This window comes from Thermobia domestica, chromosome 10 (genome assembly GCF_964235325.1).
Source record: "Thermobia domestica chromosome 10, izTheDome1.hap1.1, whole genome shotgun sequence".
NCBI lineage: Eukaryota > Metazoa > Arthropoda > Insecta > Zygentoma > Lepismatidae > Thermobia > Thermobia domestica.
Genome location: NC_137463.1, coordinates 160,875,011 through 160,897,086, shown reverse-complemented (window position 1 = coordinate 160,897,086; position 22,076 = coordinate 160,875,011). Strand labels below are relative to the sequence as shown.

The 22,076-nt window shown below is 38.4% G+C and overlaps 1 protein-coding gene across 1 annotated transcript in view; it reads left to right on the top strand.

Moving 5' to 3' along the window:
• The first annotated feature begins 12,428 nt into the window (after positions 1 to 12,428).
• The window catches only part of Tfb5 (transcription factor B5), a 37,262-nt gene continuing 27,614 nt past the window's right edge, over positions 12,429 to 22,076 (top strand). The window contains exon 1 of the mRNA XM_081728680.1: positions 12,429 to 12,587. Coding sequence (XP_081584806.1) covers positions 12,553 to 12,587 — 35 coding nt within the window. The 5' untranslated portion in view covers positions 12,429 to 12,552. The remainder of the gene's footprint in view (positions 12,588 to 22,076) is intronic.

Sequence of the window (22,076 nt, the reverse complement as noted above, 5' to 3'; positions counted from 1 at the left end):
CCTATGGCAGAGATTAAGTAGAAAGAACTAGAATGAGAGCAATAGACTTCAGCGCCGGACAAGGTTAGCTATAAAGTAGCTAACAGGACACAAGAGGACAAAACAAATGGATCAACCTGTGCTAGGTGGACAGGCAAGGTTTAAATAGCTACATGTATGCGCAGCTCGGCGGTGATAAGCCAAAAGACAATTACTAACTCTGTGCATTATTTCACTCATGACACTTATAAAATGATGAAAACGCATGCTGGATAACTATAATTATCTGCAATGACAATATTTCGATAGCGTAAGTGCATATCCACTAACGGGTGCAAATCATACACAAACAAGGAGATAAATCACTGGAAATATCGGTGATTATACTATGAACTCTGTACGAAACAGAGCAGTTAGCCAGCTACAAAGGCGGCTTGTGTAATCTTTAGGGTACTTACCCTTACTTGCAGACACTAAGATAAACATGCTTCACTTCTTATTACACAAATACACTTACTGCTCGATCAAATGAAACTTTTGGAAAATATAATAATGCACAAAACACACAAACTGAGGCTTCACTCACGTATCCTGCTGTAATAAACTTGAACTGGTGAAAGAATCACTGCTAAGCTATTGATCCTCTTGACTGTAAATAGCTGGTATATGCTCGGATGAAAATACCCTCACGGTGAAGAAATCCCTCTGGGCAGAGAAAAGCCGGTGACGCCTCCACATCCTGGACAGTGCTATATGATGCAGATGAAATGGTTACTGCATGCTGGGTTTTGTGGTGTAATATCCACACTCGACACATGCAGGAAAATCCAATAATTAGATTGTCAGAATGAAAATCGATCCTGTTTGCTTTAACCAAATTGTTGAAGAGATAACTAAGAATATACTACTGACACGTTCGCTCAGCTAGAGCATGGTCACCATACACTTCCACCAAAATACGATGACTTTCAGTTGCACTTTTCTGCATGTTAAAGTAATGCAGCAGGACACCCCGCAAAAACACTTTATCAGGCACAAATTGCGCCATGTTCACTTAACTACAAACTGGTGTTGTTGACGCTTTAATCCACTGCCCTATACTACGAACGATACGCGATGACAGGGGTTTGCAACACATGTGTGGATACACGGAACTGTGGGACGCTCCGTTCGTTGCGCCATCTCTTGTCCACCCGCACGAATTAATTCCTAGACCAAATAGAATCACAATACAGTGATGCAACCAATATCACACAATGCGAAGTCACATGGTGGAGTAAAAAGAACAAGATATGCCCCCTTTACCACTTAATACCATTTCGATTCACATAGGACACAATAACTAAATGTCAAGAAATGCTCTATATAGCGTAGAGAGTCTTAAACTCATTGGACAGATTCAGATGAGAGCTATAACTTGAGATTTACGGAAATAAATTGACGAGCCATCACCACTAAGCTCTTACGTACAGCCATGTCTCCATTGGGTTCTCAGAATTCCCTTCGCGCTATCGCGAGCATGATGTTCTTACAGTGTTGCTAACTACAATTTTGTTACAAGTTGTATTTTGTAAAGCATACTAGTATTAACAACTCTAGTAAGATTATATAGGGGCGTTACAACCTCGCCCTAGATGAAGGAAAAAACCTTTGAACAAACAGTTTTTTCATAAGTACGTATTTACTAGGAGTTCCTGGCGTTTTTCCAGAGAACAGTTAAACAGTTTAACATTATCCAAATTATGAGTGCCAATCCATTCGTTATTTAAATTTACCAAACTTACTGCATTATTTTCTACACCTATGACCAAAAATGGACCTAAATATTTCAAGAAAAATTTGCTAATGGTCTTATCTACCATGGAACTGTGTTTTTGATTCTTTACAAAAACAAGATCATTTTTGATTTCAATACCTTTGGTTTTAACCTTAGAATTATTTTTTCTAAGACTCTTTCTAGTGTTTAACAATACTGATTGATGTCTAAACTTATGGTCTACTTCGCCAAACTCTGAAGGCCAATCTTATTCTTTCTTTAAGTTATCCAAAGCTGAAAAATTTAGGAAAAGCTCTGAAGGAGCGTATCCAGTAGTAAGAGACACAGAGTTATTTAACAGTGACTGAACCTCTGACAATTTTTGGCTCCATTGAGTATGATCCTTATTGATAAATACTCGTAATAGGCGAGAAACTTCTGAATGATACCTTTCCACAGGGTTGGATTTAGGATTGTAAGGACTTAATAACAAATGCTGAATGCCATTCCTGCGACAAAAACGACGCCATAAACAACAAGCGAACTGTGCTCCCCTATCGGTGATAAGTTCCTGGGGAATCGGATAATGGTAAAAATACCTTTTGTCGAAGATGGAAATAATTTATTTGGCATTAGCGTTCTTCACCGGATACAATACAAGAAATTTGCTATAGACATCCAAAATGGATAATATATAGGAATAAGAGTTACTTTTTGGTAAACGCCCTATGAGGTCTACACTTAATTTACAATGTGGGCGGTCTGCCTCTACATGACAAATTTGATGTACTTTGGCCTGAGAACATGGTTTAGTTGTTGCACAAATTTCACAATCGTTTACAAATTTAGCAATGTCACGCTTCATATTTGGCCAATAAAAAGTTTTTTACAATGTAAGTAACATTTCCTGGAACCAAAATGTGTTTCTTTATGAATTTCGTCAATTACTACATGCACTAAACTCTTAGGAATAATTAATTTCCAAACATTAGCTTGCTTAACGTACACTAAGTTCAAATGTTTACAATAATTTGAATTAACCTTCTTCCAGTTTAGTTAAACATTTACTGACAAAAGCATCATTTTGCTGTTCTTTGGACATTAGCTGTAAGAAAGAGGATTGTGTTAAATTTCGAAATACAACATTCACCATATACATAGTGTTACAAGACTCATCCTCATCAGGAGGATTACGTGAAATAACGTCAGCAATACAGTTCTCACCAGAGGACAGGTGTTCAAATTGCAAATTATAATCCTGCAGCTTTAACAACAATCTAGTAGTTCTAGAGTCTAGATTACGTATGGTCTTTAAATGTGTTATGACTTTGTTGTCTGTAAGGACAACAGTTTCTCTACCAAGAATATAATCTGCAAACCTCTCGCAAAGAAATACTACAGCTAACAACTCTGTTTGAAAAATGGACAATGACATTTCAGTAGGTTTGATGCGTCTACTAGCGTAAGAAATTACTCTAAATTCGTCACCTTCGTACTGACCAATATATTCGCCAATGGCTATGGGAGAGGAATCTGAAAAGATGTGAAAAGTTTTACTCATGCCAGGCAATGCTAAGGCGGGAGGAGATATTAACTCTCGCTTTAGTGACTCAAAAGCTTCCAATTGCTTTGGACCAAATTGAAATTTCACTTCCTTACGCAGGAGATGTACCAAATCTTCAGTTAACTCGGCGTAGTTGTTAATGAATTTGCGACGCCAATTGGCTATACCCAAAAATTGACTTAATTGCTTACGAGTCCTTGGCACAGGAAAATTTCTAATAGTTTCATTTAACTTAGAGTTGACTTTAACTTTTCGGCCAGATATGACGTGTCCTAGAAACAACAGTTCGGGAAACAAAAATCTACATTTACGAACATTTAGAGAGAAGTTCAACTTGTTTAAAGTGTACAAGATAAATTCTAGATGCTCGAAGTGCTGATCTATGGAAGGTGAAAAACAAAGGAGGTCATCTAAACAACATGAGACAAAATGTTTTGTGGACAGGTCGAAAATGCTGTTCATAACGAACTGGAACAAACTGGTGGCGGAATTTAGTCCCATCAACAAATAGCGAAAGCAATATTATCTTCCTTCAAACAAAAAGGCTGTTTTCTCGTAGGATTCTTCTTCCAGGGGTAGACAGTAATACCCATCCTTGCAGTCGAACGAGGAGAACACGACAGAACCCTTGAGGCGAACCAAAATATCTTGTATGGGCTCCACTCGCACATTAGCAGATATTACCTTCCTATTTAGGTGTCTCAAATCCAGTGTGGGCCTGATTGACTGCTTGTCTGCCTTGTAGACACAATGGACGAGGTTTAAATGCGGTGACAATCTTTCCTCGATCACTCCCAATTCAAGCCACTTCTGCAAGAGTTTCCTGAACGGTTCTCGCATTGAAAAGGCTATTGGATATGGCTTACACACCACTGGTTCTTCATCAGTAAGCTCGATCTTTAAAGGCTTTATCTTTACTGGTCTGGGTCGCTCAGAGAATAAATCCCTGTAACGAATTAGTAAATCAGCCAATATGGATTTAACATCGTCAGTTAAATCGGTTCTAGACAATATGGTATCTCGAATTTCACCCACTGGCACCAAATAATCATCATCTTGGTTCACTTCTTGTATCAAAGGTTCCGGTTCCACTGAACTTATCCATAAGGAGTTCAGGTTCAATTTCGCTGGCTTACCATCGAGATCTTTGAAGGTGAGAATACGGTTGGAAAAATCTACCACATAATTATATTTATTCAAGAAAGGAGTCCTTAGGAGAACGTCTGACTTCATACCTTCCACAATAAAGAAAGAAGCTTCAAGAACATGACCAGAGAATTATAGATACAAAGTCTTTTGACCTTTAACTCGGTGTTTGTTATCACCCACGAAAGCTTGTAAAGCTACATGCTTAGCTGGAACTAGCTTGGCAGTAGGCAACACTTCTACGATTCTTTTCCACTTATCATAAGTCAACAGGTTAGCTTCACACCCACTATCGATTATGCACGATAAAGATAAACCGGCTATTTGGCCTGACAAATAAGGTGACTTTATAAAAGCACTATTTTCACTAGCATTGTCATGTGAATTTTCATTTAAGATGAAGAAAACTTGGAGAGGAGATTGAGTAAACCATGTACCATTGATTCTGTTAGATAACATAGCTTCTGGTCGCTGACTACAATCTTGGCGGGCTCCAGGCGACCAATATTAATTTAAAGCTGAATTACATTGAGCTTAAGGCTCAGAGGCAGTTTGTGAATTTACACTAACATTTTCATGATGATTTCTAAAGTTAGGACAATGAGTACAATTACAACAAGATGAAATAGGTTCAGCCTGTTCATAAGAGTTTCCTGATTGATTATTAGCATTTCTACTAGAATTTCTATTTCTAACGTTTACTCGTCTAATGTTACGATTAGCCTGTCTGTTGTTAAAATTACTATTATTCTGTCTATTGTTAAAATTATTACTACTATTGTTGCTATTACGATTACCAAAGCCAAACCTTCTTCTGTTATTACGCCTAAAATTAGCATTATTATTATTATTACTGTTATTGTTATTACCAGGAGGATTATTGCCTAAGTAATCTTTCACGTTGGCATATCCTACTTGAGCCCATTTCTCCTTAGTGGTTACCTAATTTTCGGAATTAGTACTTGTGCCAGAACTACCTTGTTCATTATTATTTTCATTGATCATAGTAGTGGCAAGGTTAATATCAAAGTGTACATTGCGTTTCTTACTTTTACTAGGAGGGTCATCATAACCTGCTTTGCGCTTGAAACTGAATGACTCTAAAGACACTAAAGGACTGTTTAGTAACTTAGTTCTATCGGGTACCTCTAACCTCATCAAACGCTCCGCCAGCTCAGAAACAGAAGTGATTTCTACTTGACTTAAGGCAAATTGATACTCTGTAGGTAATGTGTCAATCAGATAGTCCACTAATTCTGTTTGCGACATGTTATTCTTAAGCATTCTCCAACCTTTGGAAAGTTTCTACATAAATTCAGAAGCTTTTCCATGAATGCTGGGATTGTACTTGGTGGACAACAAATATCTCCACTGAGCAATACAAACTTTTGGATTCAGATACTGTGACAAGAAAAGACGTTTGAAGTCATGATATGAGTGAATTTGATCTGAGACCTGCGAGATCCAACAAGCAGCAGAGTCCTTCATGGCTCTCATGGCAACTAACACTTGGTATTCGGGATCGAGATTCAACAACTTGAAATTCTGCTCTAATTGTTGCAAGAAATCAAGTGGGGAAATTTCCAATAAATTCCCTGTAAATTCAGGAAAATGACTCAAGTCTGACAAACGTAATGACTTTAGACCATGACCATTATTATTTTTACCATTAATACTAGACAGTGGACAACTACTGGACAGAAATGAAGGGACATTCGGTTCCAAGGTGGAAGTTCTTGGGTAGGCAGAGTCACCATGACTAACACTGACTGACGAGATGCAAGGCAAGTCATTTGTGACTTTGGAACTCTGAGAGAGAAAAGGGTTGAACAAATTGTTTCGCTCATGACTAGGAAAACTATCAGCCTTCCGCCCGTCCAAACCTTTGTCACGACTAGGCTGAGAATGAGTACAGTGACTATGTTGCATAACATGAGAAGAAGCAGTGGAAACACAGCTAACATTATTGAAGAAATGCTGTACCTGGGACAGACTAACATTAGCAGATCGAAAACAAGAAGTAGTGGTTACTGAAGTAGTTCCAATCAACGGACTAGAAACAACCACTGGAATTTCAGAATGACTACTACTTTCACAAGAACCAGGATTAGCAAGACCTAAAAATCTTTCAAAGTCTGTGAAGTGCCTACGCTCCACATTAATAGCATCAGAATTGAACTGGTTGCCTTGTGCTTCCACTTCTTCATCGTAGTCTTGATCAAAAAGGCTATCCACCTTCTCCTTCAAAGCTTCATGTTCGTCCCGTAGTCCTAGGCAAGAGTTGCTGACTTGGTGAATTTCTTTGACTTGGTTGGACGAGCGGTTATCTCTTAGGCAATGAAGTAATGTTTCTTCTTGAGCGGCTAAATTCTCATTCACCACTTCCATCTGATGATTCAGTTCCGCAGTATTATTTTCCAATTGATTACTCAAGGCTGCTATGTGAGCGTCCTGCTCTTTGATATGACGGTCCACGGTGTCTTTCAGCTCCGACATTTCCTTTTCTACGACTTCAGAGATTTCACTGATCACTGTTGCCTTAACCTGAGAAACTTCTTCGGTTACAGCCGATACGGCTGATTTCAACTGGGAGGTTTCGTTAGCTACATCTAACCTTAACTGCGTGGTTTCTTCAATCACCTTTGACTTCAGTTGTACGGCTTCTTCTGTCACCACCACTTTAATGGAATTTATTTGGGTAGTGAGCTGCGCTAGAAGCTCAGAAAAATTAGAAACAACAACACCAGTTTCACTACTACTTCCGCTTTGACTCTTCTCCACTAAAGATCTAGTGTTCAAATCATCTATTTCAATGGTATTATCTGCTAAGTCGGGAGATTGTACCAAACATGAATTACAATCCCACAAAACATTGGGCTTGCCCTTCTCGGCAAACTCTTCTTCACTTAACCCTGAACACTGTTTACAGTACCAAGTATTACAGGAAGTAAACTCTAATAAAAAGTGACTGAATGGCCACACTGACGAGCTTTCCTCTTAGACTTGTTCATTTTGGCACTAACAGTTTAACACGCGCACTAAAATTAAAAGAATACACTGAAAAGATCTCTGACGTTAAACACTCAAATAACTTTTACTTCACTGGCATATAATGCGGGTCCCCAACCTAATCCGACACTATCAACCAAAAGCAGTTTGCACTTCACTTACAATGAAAGTTGACTTAAAGTGACTAGGCTTTTTTTTTAAAGGAAAAATTCAGTGACGACGGTATCCATGTTCGGAAGTTAAGAAACATACAAGACATACAAGATACTGATAAACAAGAATTGTAACACGATACCGACAAAATTCTACATAGAAAAATGAAAATCACTAAAGCACAAGAAGAATCAAAAGCTGCCAGCTGATATCCTGGCGATTAGGTCGCCAAAAACGTAAAACCCGCTGTAACGCCCCAGAGGGCCCTAATCCCTGGAAACCCACAGCTAAGTTTAACGCCCAGTGCCGGAGCACCGAGTTAATAATTATCTGAAAGGGGTCGCCACCTGTGAACTGCTAAGAACACAGGAATAAAGTAACATGCAACATGAAAGTGAAAACAGGATAAACCTTCACCAAAGGCAACTTGAGAATAAACTAAATAAAATGCAACGATGAACGAATCCAACTTAAGCGAGGCTGCTGCCTATACACTCTACGAGTGTACAGAAAGCAGCCCTCTTCCTGTGTCGTGATCTTCTTACCTAATAACAAACTAAGACCTTAATCATTAAAAATACACTCATGAGGTTTGGCTTCTTTAGAGATAAAGAATGGGATTATATGAGTTGTAACATTTATTTAACTATATTTTCACATATAAAATATTCAATAACTATGGCGTGCATGAAAATGAGAAAAGGTTGTTTACTTGCACTCAAAATAAGATCAAATAAAGTTCACATGACTATCAACCTTGTGTATCTATGCAACAAAAACACCTTTATACTATATGTTGAGAATGTTAAATGTATTGATTGGATAATCAATTGTACCAATGACACACAAATAAAATAACAAAACACTCAATTATAGTCATCAACCTACCATGGTTTTAATACACATTTAAATAAGCTAGCTTGAGTACTCTGTAGTTCGAAACCACGACTAGTCGGGTGGACATTTTATTAAATTAAGTATTATTATTAGATATTATGCTTGACTCTGTTTTGATACAAAAAGGACAAATTAACTTTTACCATCGAAAGGAACCTCATGCTTATTACTAGAACTCGTATTCGATATGAAATTTAATAACACTGACGGAAAATGGACGAAAGTCTGGAATGGCTGTAATTAGCATTGCGACTTACACACAATAAACCCATGCAATCAACATTTTATTCTTTAAAACGTCACTAGCCAAGAACGTGGCTGGGACACCTATGGCAGAGATTAAGTAGAAAGAACTAGAATGAGAGCAATAGACTTCAGCGCCGGACAAGGTTAGCTATAAAGTAGCTAACAGGACACAAGAGGACAAAACAAATGGATCAACCTGTGCTAGTGGTCAGGCAAGGTTTAAATAGCTACATGTATGCGCAGCTCGGCGGTGATAAGCCAAAAGACAATTACTAACTCTGTGCATTATTTCACTCATGACACTTATAAAATGATGAAAACGCATGCTGGATAACTATAATTATCTGCAATGACAATATTTCGATAGCGTAAGTGCATATCCACAAACGGGTGCAAATCATACACAAACAAGGAGATAAATCACTGGAAATACCGGTGATTATACTATGAACTCTGTACGAAACAGAGCAGTTAGCCAGCTACGAAGGCGGCTTGTGTAATCTTTAGGGTACTTACCCTTACTTGCAGACACTAAGATAAACATGCTTCACTTCTTATTTCACAAATACACTTACTGCTCGATCAAATGAAACTTTTGGAAAATATAATAATGCACAAAACACACAAACTGAGGCTTCACTCACGTATCCTACTGTAATAAACTTGAACTGGTGAAAGAATCACTGCTAAGCTATTGATCCTCTTGACTGTAAATAGCTGGTATATGCTCGGATGAAAATACCCTCACGGTGAAGAAATCCCTCTGGGCAGAGAAAAGCCGGTGACGCCTCCACATCCTGGACAGTGCTATATGATGCAGATGAAATGGTTACTGCATACTGGGTTTTGTGGTGTAATATCCACACTCGACATATGCAGGAAAATCCAATAATTAGATTGTGAGAATGAAAATCGATCCTATTTGCTTTAACCAAATTGTTGAAGAGATAACTAAGAATATATGTATATGAATACCAAACAAGTTGAAAGTTATAGAAGTATATACATTCAGGGCGCAATACCGTTTCTCAAATATGTACTACCTTACTTCATCTTAGACTTTACTTCACGTAAATGCGGTGGAGAGTTCATGTTGTTCTTGCAGTTGCATGAGACCAGGCTGTTAAGATGCAAGTTCATACTTGAATTGTTATATGAAGAAATTACATGCAAGCTGACAGATTGTATAACGTGCCACATTGAATGCTCACTAAAAGTGTGCTTGCTATGAACAACTCGTCCCTGTTGAGACAACAAAATGACCTATTGGCTGAAGGTGAAGGCAAGATGAATAGCTTAGCCATTGTGTTCCTTGGTGGTTAGCGTCGATGGATTGGGGGCCGCTGGGTGGAGCTTACTCACACATGATGAAACTTAAATCTTGCTGAAATTGAAATGTATACATCTACAAATGACATGACGAAAAGTTCACTGCACGAATAGTACACTTAATGCGTATATGAGTTTCTATAGAATCACAATACAGTGATGCAACCAATATCACACAATGCGAAGTCACATGGTGGAGTAAAAAGAACAAGATATGTCCCCTTTACCACTTAATACCATTTCGATTCACAATGAACACAATAACTAAATGTCAAGAAATGCTCTATATAGCGTAGAGAGTCTTAAACTCATTGGACAGATTCAGATGAGAGCTATAACTTGAGATTTACGGAAATAAATTGACGAGCCATCACCACTAAGCTCTTACGTACAGCCATGTCTCCATTGGGTTCTCAGAATTCCCTTCGCGCTATCGCGAGCATGATGTTCTTACAGTGTTTCTAACTACAATTTTGTTACAAGTTATATCTTGTAAAGCATACTAGTATTTACAACTCTAGTAAGATTATATAGGGGCTTTACAGCCCATCTAGCGTCATTTGTTTCCCGGTATAGTTCGAATTACGAATTTTCCACACAAAGTTCATGGCGTTATGCGATCCAACGTCACAGAATAAATGTTCAACATAATCTTTTTAGAGTCCAACACACAGTAAGTAACGTAAGATGTAGGAAAAGGGTTACTGACACTTTTGAAAATGTGTATTTGTATTTGTTAAATAGTGCAGAATTGGGCAGAATTGTACGAACGTTTTTACAAAAGGGACTGAAAATGCCAGCGTGGTACCAACGGGCCGATGAATGAGAAAAAGGGCTGAATTTGGTACAATTGTACCAAGTGTGGCAACAGTGTACTTAAGTCATGTATTAGATGAACCTCTTGGGATCGGCGAAAATGCTTCCTGCTGTGTTTTTAGGATAGAGAAGAAGAAGAACATATGTACCTCGATGCTGCAACATTTTTATTATGCGACTGTGGGCTGGGGGAGTTTGACAGTGGCCGTTACGACTAGTGCCTTGTGAGTTGTGGTGCTCTGTGAGGAAGAGAGTGGAGTAGGATTTTCTATCCACCTACACTACACTTACATATTCTTTTACATTTACACGTACATGCATCCCATTCTTTTTTATACTCCTTGTTCTTTTTCCATTTTACACTTCTCACTTTCCTCTAACTTTTGCCCTGTTCAACTTGGCTTTTTGCTCTCTTTCACTGTCTGAACTTCTTTCCCGATTTTGACCATTTTTCCGAATTGTATCGTTTCTTCCTACTTGTGTCCTGTATTTTATTCAATTTTGCTTATGAATCTTAAATCCTCCGTGTGAGTAAACCTTTGACATTCGTAGCACACATGACTAGCGAGCTGGTGCTCCCACCTATTTGACTGGCAATGGTATACGAGAAGACAATATAATGGGAGTTTGACAGTTGCCGTCACGCGAGTGCCTCGTGTTTTGGTATATACTGTGAGGAAGAGAGTGGAGTAGGATTTCCTATCCACCTACACTACACTTACATATTCTTTTACATTTACACGTAGATGCATCCCATTCTTTTTTATACTCATTGTTCTTTTTCCTTTTTACACTTCTCACTTTCCTCTAACTTTTGCCCTGTTCAACTTGGCTTTTCGCCCTCTTTCACTGCCTGAACTTCATTCCTGATTTTAACCTTTTCCTGACTTTGACCATTTTCCCGAATTGTTTCATTTCTTCCCAATTTAGTCCTGTATTTTATTCAATTTTGTTTTTGAATCATAAATCCTCGGTGTGAGTTACACATTTGTCCATTTTCGTCGTAGCACAGAGGACTAGTGAGCTGGTGCACCAATCTATTTGACCGGTAATGGTCTTTTCAAGACAAAACACGACAATACTATTGGCCGTAAATTACATTATTGGAGTTCGACAGTGGCTGTGGTAGTGAGTGTATCGTGGCTGGTAGTGCACCGAGAGAGAGGAGATTAAGTGGGCCCTGTGATACACCTACACTACACATACACTTTCTGTTGCATATACAAGTACATACATTCCCTGCTTTTTTTTTACACTCTTTCTATTTCTCCTTTGTATTTTCATTTATACTTCCCACTTTCCTCTACTTTTTTGCCCTGTTCACCTTGGCTTTTCGCCCTCTTTCCCTGTCTGAACTCTCTTCCCGATTTGGACTTTTTCCTGATTTTGACTCTTTTTCTAACTTGTGTCCTTTTCCCAATTGTGTCCTTATAATATTCTATTTTGCTTTTGAATCATAAATCCTCTTTTGAGGTACACATTGACCATTTTGCATTAGTAGTACAGATGACTGGTGAGCCGGTGCATCTACCTATTTGACCGATAATGGTCTAAGACTCGACAAGACAAGACAAGGAAGAAGAAAAAAAGTGGGAAGAAAGCAAAGTTATATTCGTTTCTATGTATGTAATGACAGCGGAGGTTTAAAAGAGCTAGAATGGTAAATGTTATGAAAGGAGTCCTTATTGAATGGTACGTAGGCTATATCTACATAATCCGTGTCGTAAAACAAGAATCTGTTGGAATTAGGTGGACTGACATGTTACCGCATTGCCGGTGTTCTAGAATACTGGTGCATCCCTTGAGTAATAATAATAATAATAATACAAAAATTTTGTGCTTGGCGTTACCATGTGAATGGAGTATTGAGCCTTGATAAAGAAAGGGCGGCTTGTGTATAGCCCGCTCCCCCCAGTTCTTTGTCTCCGGAACTGGAAGAGTCACTACTACTACTACTTATATCGAGAACAGAACCCAACCAACCCCTGCGGGGCTTCTAACCCGTTCTTCCTCCTACTACTACTATTGCTACTAACTACCACTACTACTATCATTGCTACTAACTACTACTGCTATTGCTACTGCTACTACTACTACCGCTACTACTACTAATACTACTTAAACTTCCTTACCACAACATTTACATCTTAAATCTTTATAACATGCGATTCCGATTCATTATGAACTAGTATGAATCGTTAGAATCACTATGATTCGTTAAAAATCACTGGGGGGAGCGGGCTATACTCAATCCGAAAGGGCTGTTGTTTAGCTTTGGGGGGGGGGGGAGATTTTTAACCGTTTTTTTCTTTTGCGATTTTCAGTTCACATTCTGATAGGTTATGTTAATGACTTAATTCACACAGTAGGGTCATTGCCGAGCGAGCACCAGCGAGTGAAGGCGGGTTAAAGGCACGTAGAGCACGTTATTTTGTCCTCGTTACAGCTCAATAGGAAGGGGGACCTGTGTTCCAGAACCTTGCCCTGAGGATGCGTGTCTTTAGTGAGGAAATGCGTTAATAGGTCCAGATTGACTGTAGGAGGGCCAAATATAATTGCAGCGTTTGACATACAAGATCTACACTGCATAGAACATCAACTAGAGTGTTCTAGGTGTCTACTAGAAAGCACAGATGCTATATAAGTCAGGTCATGGGGATATGCGGGAGCGCGTCTGTAGGGGGCAGGCGCGTTGAGTAACGATGAGTATACATATAAACAATGGTAGTGGAAAAGCACTTCTTTTACGATCACACACTATTTTCTGATGGTAAAGAGTAGACTTTCACTTCTTATTTTGCTGTGTGGCCGGACCAATTTAAAAATCGAAAATAAGTACGAAAATGTAGTGCATTCAGTTATATTTGGTTGGATTACATTAACTTATGTTAGATTACGTCACATTAGGCGTGCAGTAGTACTATACGGATCCACAGTATAAGTATCAGTAGTACTTAGTACTACTAGTAGTAATAGGTACAAGTTATCAGCCCCGCAGGGGTTAGTTGGGTCCTGTTCTCGACATGAAATGGGCAAATTAAAGACTTAACCAAATTTTTCTGTACATTTTACAATCTATGGATCTGTGTAGTAAAATAAATGTACCTCTCCACGTAATAGTCCAGTGCTGTATTGCCGGACCAATTTAATTTACCAGATGAATTGGAGAATTTATTTTGGTTTATGAGGAAGATTGAATGAAAGTCAGGTGAGGGGAATAGTTGAAGTTAGGAAAATACTTGTTATTAATTGTTTTTGATGTAAGCGGTAATATATATGGAGACACAAGGGATTATTTAGCGGAGAGATACACTTATGGTTTATGGGAATAGCAGTGCGTAAATAACAAGATTGTAACGTATCGTGTTTGAGTTGAAGCGAGTTGTAGAGAAATAAAGAGTGTCAGTTGTTGAAGTGTGAAAGGCATGATCTACTACAAACAGTCGAACAGTTTCTCATAAGTGTAGAAACGAATATAAACTACAGAAAAGGATGGAAGTACCGACCAAACATAATCTAGTGTAACCTAATTTAGAACATTTTGGTACTTCTTTGGATAGCATTTAGTATCTTTCTCAAAGATGTGCAACACACAAGCCATGCATTTTACTGTATAAAGTGTTTTTCCACTCTCCTCGTTTATGCGTATGCCCACCGCAACTGCCGCTCCTGCTCTGACTAGGCTAGCATTCTTGCGTTTTAGTGGCCGTTTAACACAAGGTGATTCGTGTTTTATGAACTAGTTTGTGTGGTATATGGTATGTTTACATTGCATTTCGAACAATAACCACTACTAAGTGAGCCTAGTATTTTTGGGGAGAAACTAAATAATATTCACTTTTTTTTCTTCAACTTTCGTTTGGTCCGGCAATACGATAGCAAGTCTGCATTTCTCTGTACAGATTTACTTCAGGACAATGACGAATTTGTGCTAGGTGGCTAATAAAAAGTACGGTACGAATGCTGTCTAACCGACTGCAGGGGGGCGCGTCGGTAGGGAGCAGGGACGTCAGTGAAGATGAGTATATACATAAACGACGAAAACGCAAAATACTGTATACTGCATAAAATTACTTAGATTACGTGTTGAATTATGTATGTGTAAGTTTAAGACGTTAGAGATAATATGGCGATAATATGATTCCTTTAGCTCATTCCACGTCGATTCACCCAGGCCATGTCTCCTACCGATTTAGATTTTAATGAAACTAAGTGTACTTGTTAACACCTAATGTATGACTACCTGTAAAATTTTTCTTCTGAAATCCTAATAGTTTGTGAGAAATACAAGTTTCATAATTTCATGCATCCCGGTCGTCCTCGTGGCATCTAATATTTCGTAGAGCTTAATACAAAAATTCATATCTCAGTATCGACGCAATGTGTCACTTAAAAAATTTCTACCCGAAGTTTTAAGTAAGTCTGCAGAGCTAATAATAATAAAAAAGATTATCAAGATTGCTGTATACTAAGGGTGAGAAATTCATCCTTGCACTTCAAAATAATTATTTTTTTTTAAATGTAAATTTCTAATTTTACGTAATACGCATTATCATTGTAAGGCCGACCGAATACCTTGCTGCTCTTTTTAAATTAAACTTTATGGTATGTTCTAAGTGACTGTAAAATAAAATTAGTGGTTTTTTGAATGCTTCTGTTAGTAACGCTCGTTGAACCCTTCAAGGGCAACGCGCCAGCTTTTCGTGTCGTCTGTAAAGTGTTACTGCCATTGATACGAGCAAGGTATGGAACCATTGTCGCTCGATTCAGTCACACAGGTCTCAAGCAATCACTAAGTATAGCTATTGTTTATGTGGAAATGTGTAGGGGTTCAGAGAAGCGGGATAACCAGGCTAGAAACATTCATTTTCGAAATTTTGTAATATTTTCTCTGCTTGCCGAACCATGCAGGTTATATAACAGTCGAGGGGAAGCCAGTGCCAGATACAAACCCTGCCAACGGAACTAAACCTAACCACACAAACTTTTTTTTTTTTTTGTTGTTGTTGTTGTTGTTGCATAATGCAAAGTTTTGTATGACTTGGAGAGTATACATTGTTAATGTATGCATCTATAGTGTCAAAGATTTTTGATTTTAAGTTCGTAGTTGTAGAATATACATGGTGTCTCAAAAGTCCTATGACATAGGTAACTCTGATATTTTCAGTTACAACAAAATGGAAGAGGGAAAACCGTCTCCAACTATGATGATTTCAATCTAAGGTGAAGGATTTTTTGAACTCGGACTACCCGTTTGGGATGCGCCTAATGTAAATGAAAATGCTGCGTTGCCATTAATAGAGGGGCTGGGGGAGGTGGATAAATTTTATAAAAATATGGTGAATGGGGGTCATGTTTGAAAAGAGGGCTGGCCTTCGACACGTTAGCTTAAAAGACGGCGCTTTATTCACTTATGTTGTGGATGTGCAGGTAAATGTCAATGTTGCGTTTTCATTTAACACTGGGATCATAAAGAGTGTACAGCCCAAACGGCTAGTTTGATTTAAAGAAATCCTTAACTTTAGATTAAAAACATCATTTGGAGACGATTTCCCCTGATTTTATTGTAACACTCATAATTACAGAGTTACCATGTCAGGGAACTTTTGAAACACCCTGTATACAAGGACAAATGTTCGTTCCATAAGAACCCAAATAAAATACTTTCCCTCTCTGAAGTTTTAAACTCACTGGTATTTTTAGAGTTATTGTGTAGGTCTCAGTGTTTGAGACGAAGTGAGAATGACCAAATTTGCAACTGTGGGAGGGGAGTAAATTTCATTTCTTCCTCTGAGAACTGTGAATGTACACGATGCACAATAGACTATCAAATCTAATGCAGGGCTAGTTATGTCCCTTTCACATTATCCGGCGATTTGCCGGATCCGGTTCCGGCGGATTGCCGGACGAGCTAGAAAGATATTGCAAGCAATGAAGCTCTTCACATATGTGTGGCGGTCGCCGGACGTTCATCCGGCGAGCAAAAACAGCCGGATCTCCCTGCTAGAATCCGGCGCGGCAAATCGCCGTGTATAGCCAAGCGGGACATTACAAGCAATGAAGCTCTTCACATATACGCGGCAAACTACCGGATGGGTGTTGGGGGAGGAAGCAAGTGTTGCCAGGAAAGAGCAGAAAGTGGCTGCTATAATATGGGAGCGTGTGGTTTTGTGTGTTATGTGGAATGTGTTTGTGTATGTGGTTATGTTCTAGCCCAGTACATCTGGAGTAATTAACCAAACCTGTACAATATATGGGGAAGGATGACATGTAAAATTAATTGAAAACAACCAATACTACCGAAGTGTCGAAATCAATATAAATTATTATTTTTCTATGTAATAGAAGATTGGGAGATGTCCGTGTAGCACTGGACAAATGACCTTCTATAAATTTGTGGTGACCCAAAATTGAAATATACACTATCAAATATTTCAGCAATACAGTCTTTTGCTATATACTAGCTATATGCTATTTTGCTACGCAAAGCAAGAGAGAATTCATGATGTGATATTTGATAAATATACCGTACTTTATATATTTTATAATTATCTGGCTGTAATTTCTTGAATAGTCCTCTGAATTCAGAGACTAGAGCAGTGCTTTAAAGAGACTTCAGTCAATAGTCGGAACTCTTAAAACAAAAGAATAAACCCGAAATAGTATAATAATAATAGTAATAATGATAATAATAATAATCTAATATAAATAAAATAAAGAGTTTATGTGTCTGTCTTTGTGCTCCCTAGGGACCATACGAGTGGACCGAAAGTTACCAAAATTTGGTCACGGGTACCTTGGTCCAAGCTCCAAACCGATGCGTTTTTTCCAAATTCGAACCACGAGGTCTCAGGGGGACGTTTACCAGGACATGTAAAAATAGTAGAAAATGACCGATATTAGTGTCAAATCCATAGTTTTCGCGGTCGCTGAGATCAATGGTAACACTACCATTAGCGATGACTTCAGCCACCATTTGTATGCGGGCCGGGGATCACCAGAGGGGGGGGGGGGGGAGGAATTTCGAGACATGTAAAAATAATCGAAAATGACCGATATTGATGTCAAACCATAGCTTTCGGGGTCACTGAGCTCAATGGTGAAACTCAAGATAGCGTTTACTTTCACATTTAGTCCCCATCAGCTAAGGAACTTGGGCCAGGAGATCACCGAGACATGTAAAAATAGTGCACAATGACCGATATTAGTGTGAAATTCAAAGTTTTCGCGGTCTGAGATAAATGGTGATACTTTCATTAGCGATGATTTTCAAATTCAGCCACCATTGTATGCGGGCCGGGAGTCACCGGGCTGGAGAATTGCGAGACATGTAAAAATAATCGAAAATGACCGATAGGCTATTAGTGTCAAATCAATAGTTTTCGCTGTCGCTGAGATGAATGGTGATTCTCCCAAGGCGTTGACTTCCAAATACAGCCCTCGTCGACTAGGAACCAGAGGCGTTGTTTTTTTTTTTTTTTTTTCCTTCCTTTAAAATTGGAACCAGAGGATCGCAGAGGCGTTTACTTTCTATGTAAAAGTAGTAGAAAATGACAGATGTTAGTGTCACATTCATAGTTTTTGCGGTATCGGCTGAAAACCAAAGGCGATTTTTTCACAATTCGAACCAGGGAGGGGTCTCAGGGGGCGTTTACCGAGACATGTAAAACTAGTAGAAAATGACCAATATTTGTGTTGAATTCATATTTATCGAGGTCGCTCAGATGTATATTGATACTCCCGATAGTGTTTACGTTCAAATTCAGCCCCCATCGGCCTTCCCAATGAAAACACGTACGTTGTTGGATATATATTCACACAAAATTTATCTAATTTTAGAAATGTTTCTTAATTCTTCTCTCATTGTTCAGTTTGTTTACATTGATATTTTATCTGACCCGTGCGAAGAACGGGCATAACAGCTAGTAATACCAATAATAATAATAATACCTACAGACCAGCCTTGGGGTCAGTGGCTGAATGTTGGGTTGAGATTCTCGGATAGACCTCAACGGTTGACTATCCCGAGAGGACTTTAGCCTGGTTTTCTCAGTCACAACAGTTGAATACCGGAACGGTATTTTAAATATCCAGAACCGGGCCGCTATTTTGCCCAAGTTTGTCAATTGTGGAAACAGTATAGAAAAATGTCTTCTAAAATACCGCTTCTCTAATAAAAAGTGCACATCTTTTCTGTATGTAGCATATTCTCTCATTCGTTAACAAACAGGCCCGTATCCACGGGGGGCTAGGAGGGCCAGGCCCCTTAAACTTTGGCTGGCCCCCTAAAAGTTTCACGGTAGGCTTGCAAATGAACTATAATATGGTGATGAAGTATACTATGATTGGGTCGGGCCCCCCCTCGTATATTATAGTGAAGTGTTTTAACATGTTTTCTCTTCAATATCTTATGGCTACACGAAATTGACTCAGATCCTTTCTTCAACCATCTATTCAATTACATTAAATTTAACGTTATCTATGTGTATAAAAATTGCAAATTATCTTACCTTAATGTTACAGCCAACATTTCTGGAGGTTGAATACAGTTCCTAAATTTTGAATTCTGCCTCTGCAGCTGGGTCCGTACGCGATCCTACAACTCATCAAAAGATGCGATAGACATACGAAAGTAATTAAAGAATTTTCCTTCGTCTTCCCTTAATTGTGGAAAGAGTATAGAAAAATCTCCTTCAAAATACCGCTTTTCTAAAAAGGGGTGAACCCATATGTGTCTCTGACGTTTTTTTTTTTTCTGCCTGTGTCTTAACAAGGCGAGTAGAAAACACATTTTGCGTCTGTCCATTACAACCACCACAACACGACAAGAGTCACTGAGTTTTGTTTCTTCAGTTGCACAGCAACCCTGCTCGCATATTCGTCATCCACGGCAAAACGCCGGATAATATGAAAGGGGCCAAAAGCGGATCCGGCAAATCGCCGGATAATGTGAAAGAGGCCTTACGAATTGAAAATCGTTTAATTAACTCCTGTAACATGTTTAAACTGTAACATGCGAGTTGTGTCTTGAACTACCAATCTGACGTGAAACATCTTGTCTGAGCAATGCGAGTTGGAACATGTTTAATCTTGCGCGATCCTGCACTTTGGCCATATAGTAATGTTCATTTCGGATTCACTTGTGTTTCTGTGCAGATGTTTATGTTGTGCTGAGTGCTTAAGACTGAATACTTACTGGGGTGGCTCAAGATAGTGTTGTTCATCCTGTCAAGTGATAATTTAGTCTACAACGATGTCGCAAAGTAAATATGGAACAGTGCAGTGTAGGAAAGGAAACTAAAAGAGAATGCCACAAGAAACAGCTAATAGTATTACTATTATCAGTGCATCCGAGAAAGAATTGTTATCCCAAAGAAGTAGAATCAGTTCTGATTTGCTAACTAGTGTCTGTGAACATCATATAACATATTACTTGAAAAAATATGAACATTATCAGACAAGTTGTTTTGATCCATTTAATTGCTACAGTTTTGCGAAAAGTAAGTGTTGATTTTGCTAATGAAATTAGTAAATACATTGACTCTGTAAAGGCTATTCCTAAACAAAAGATATGCGGTAATTGTAGAAACAAACTTGGGATTTCCTTTGAATGCAAATACGTGGGTGGATTTAGTGAATCTGTATCTGTATCTGTATTAGAAGAATCTGTTGCAAAAACGAAACTGTAGAGCATCTTAATGTTTCACTTACAGCATTAGGGGAGTCAACTCTAAAGTTCCATGCCATTCCGTCACACAGCAAGCCTGCATATGCCAAAACAAAGATTGTCTCAGCAAGTTCTGCTCTGATAGGTAAAATAAGCAAAGTTGCGAGAAAAGAGTTTGTCTCTGAACAAGATTCTTGTAAAATTTCAGAAGATATGGAAAAAAAAGGCACATAATATGGATAAACTTCTTGATTTAATAAGGGCCAAACTCCAGGGTCAGATCACTAGAAGAGAAAAAGTACAGCTATTAATTTTAGTGCCCTTGTCTTGGAGCAGGAAACAGATTGTCGGTGAATTTAATGTGAGTGAATGTGCCTTCCAGCAAGCAAGGGAAGTTCTGAAGAATAAAGGAATTTTAATTATTCCTGAATTGAGAAAGGGAAAGTAACTGATTGAAAATACAATTCAAATAGTAAAGAACTTCTACATTGATGATAAATATTCCAGAATTTTGCTTGGAAAAACAGTATTTCAAAAAAATGTACACATGGAGAAGCGATTATTACTTGGAAATTTAAAAGATTTGTACTCCTTTCACTGTGGAAGGCGACGGAAAAAAAATTTCCCTAACCTGCGAATCTCGATTATAGTCGACGTGTTAAAATTTGTCTGTATCTTGGTTTTGTCGATTGTAGTCGCCAAAGGTTTTCTGTGTGATTTCTATTGTTTATCGAAAACAATAGAACACACACACACACACACACATAGAAAAAAAAATGAACGGTACAACTTTGGCGACTACTCTCGACAAAGCCAAGATAAGGGACAAACAAATTTTAACACGTCGACTATAGTCGACATTCGCATGTTAAGGAAATTTTGTTTCTGTCGACAAAAGTAGACTTCCTCTGTGAAAGGGTTAAACATCAACATCCCAACATTAAAATTGGGTTTTCCAAATTTTGCACGCTACGTCCTAAGAGGTGTGTATTAGCAGGTTCTGGGACACATTCTATGTGTGTGTCTACAATACATCAAAACGTTATTCTCCTACTGCATGCATGTAATATAGAAGAGACATCAAGACTTGATCCGGACTGGTTCTGTGTACAGTCGGGATTCTATGCTGAGGCATTGTTCCGAGTGCACATCCAATGGAAATTTAAGGCAGTTTTATTTCTTGCAAAATTCGAGGATTTTGATCCTGGAGAGGAAGTAACATATTACCAGTGGGTATCACAATTTATATCCCGATTTATATATAATTTTGTATAATGTTTTTACTTGTGTAACTGTTTATCTTTTTGTCCTTCTGAAATAACTCTTGACAATTATGTTAACAAGTAGGCCTATGTAAAGATCAGTACAACATATTTTTATCAGAAGTCCTTCGTGAGTGAGTCGGCAATCGCATTTGTGACCAATTAGTCCCGGTTTCGTGTCCAAATGGACAATTTCTCTTGGATGTTAGCCGAGAAGCGGTTTGGATTCCACTTTAAGCTTATGTGACCCCT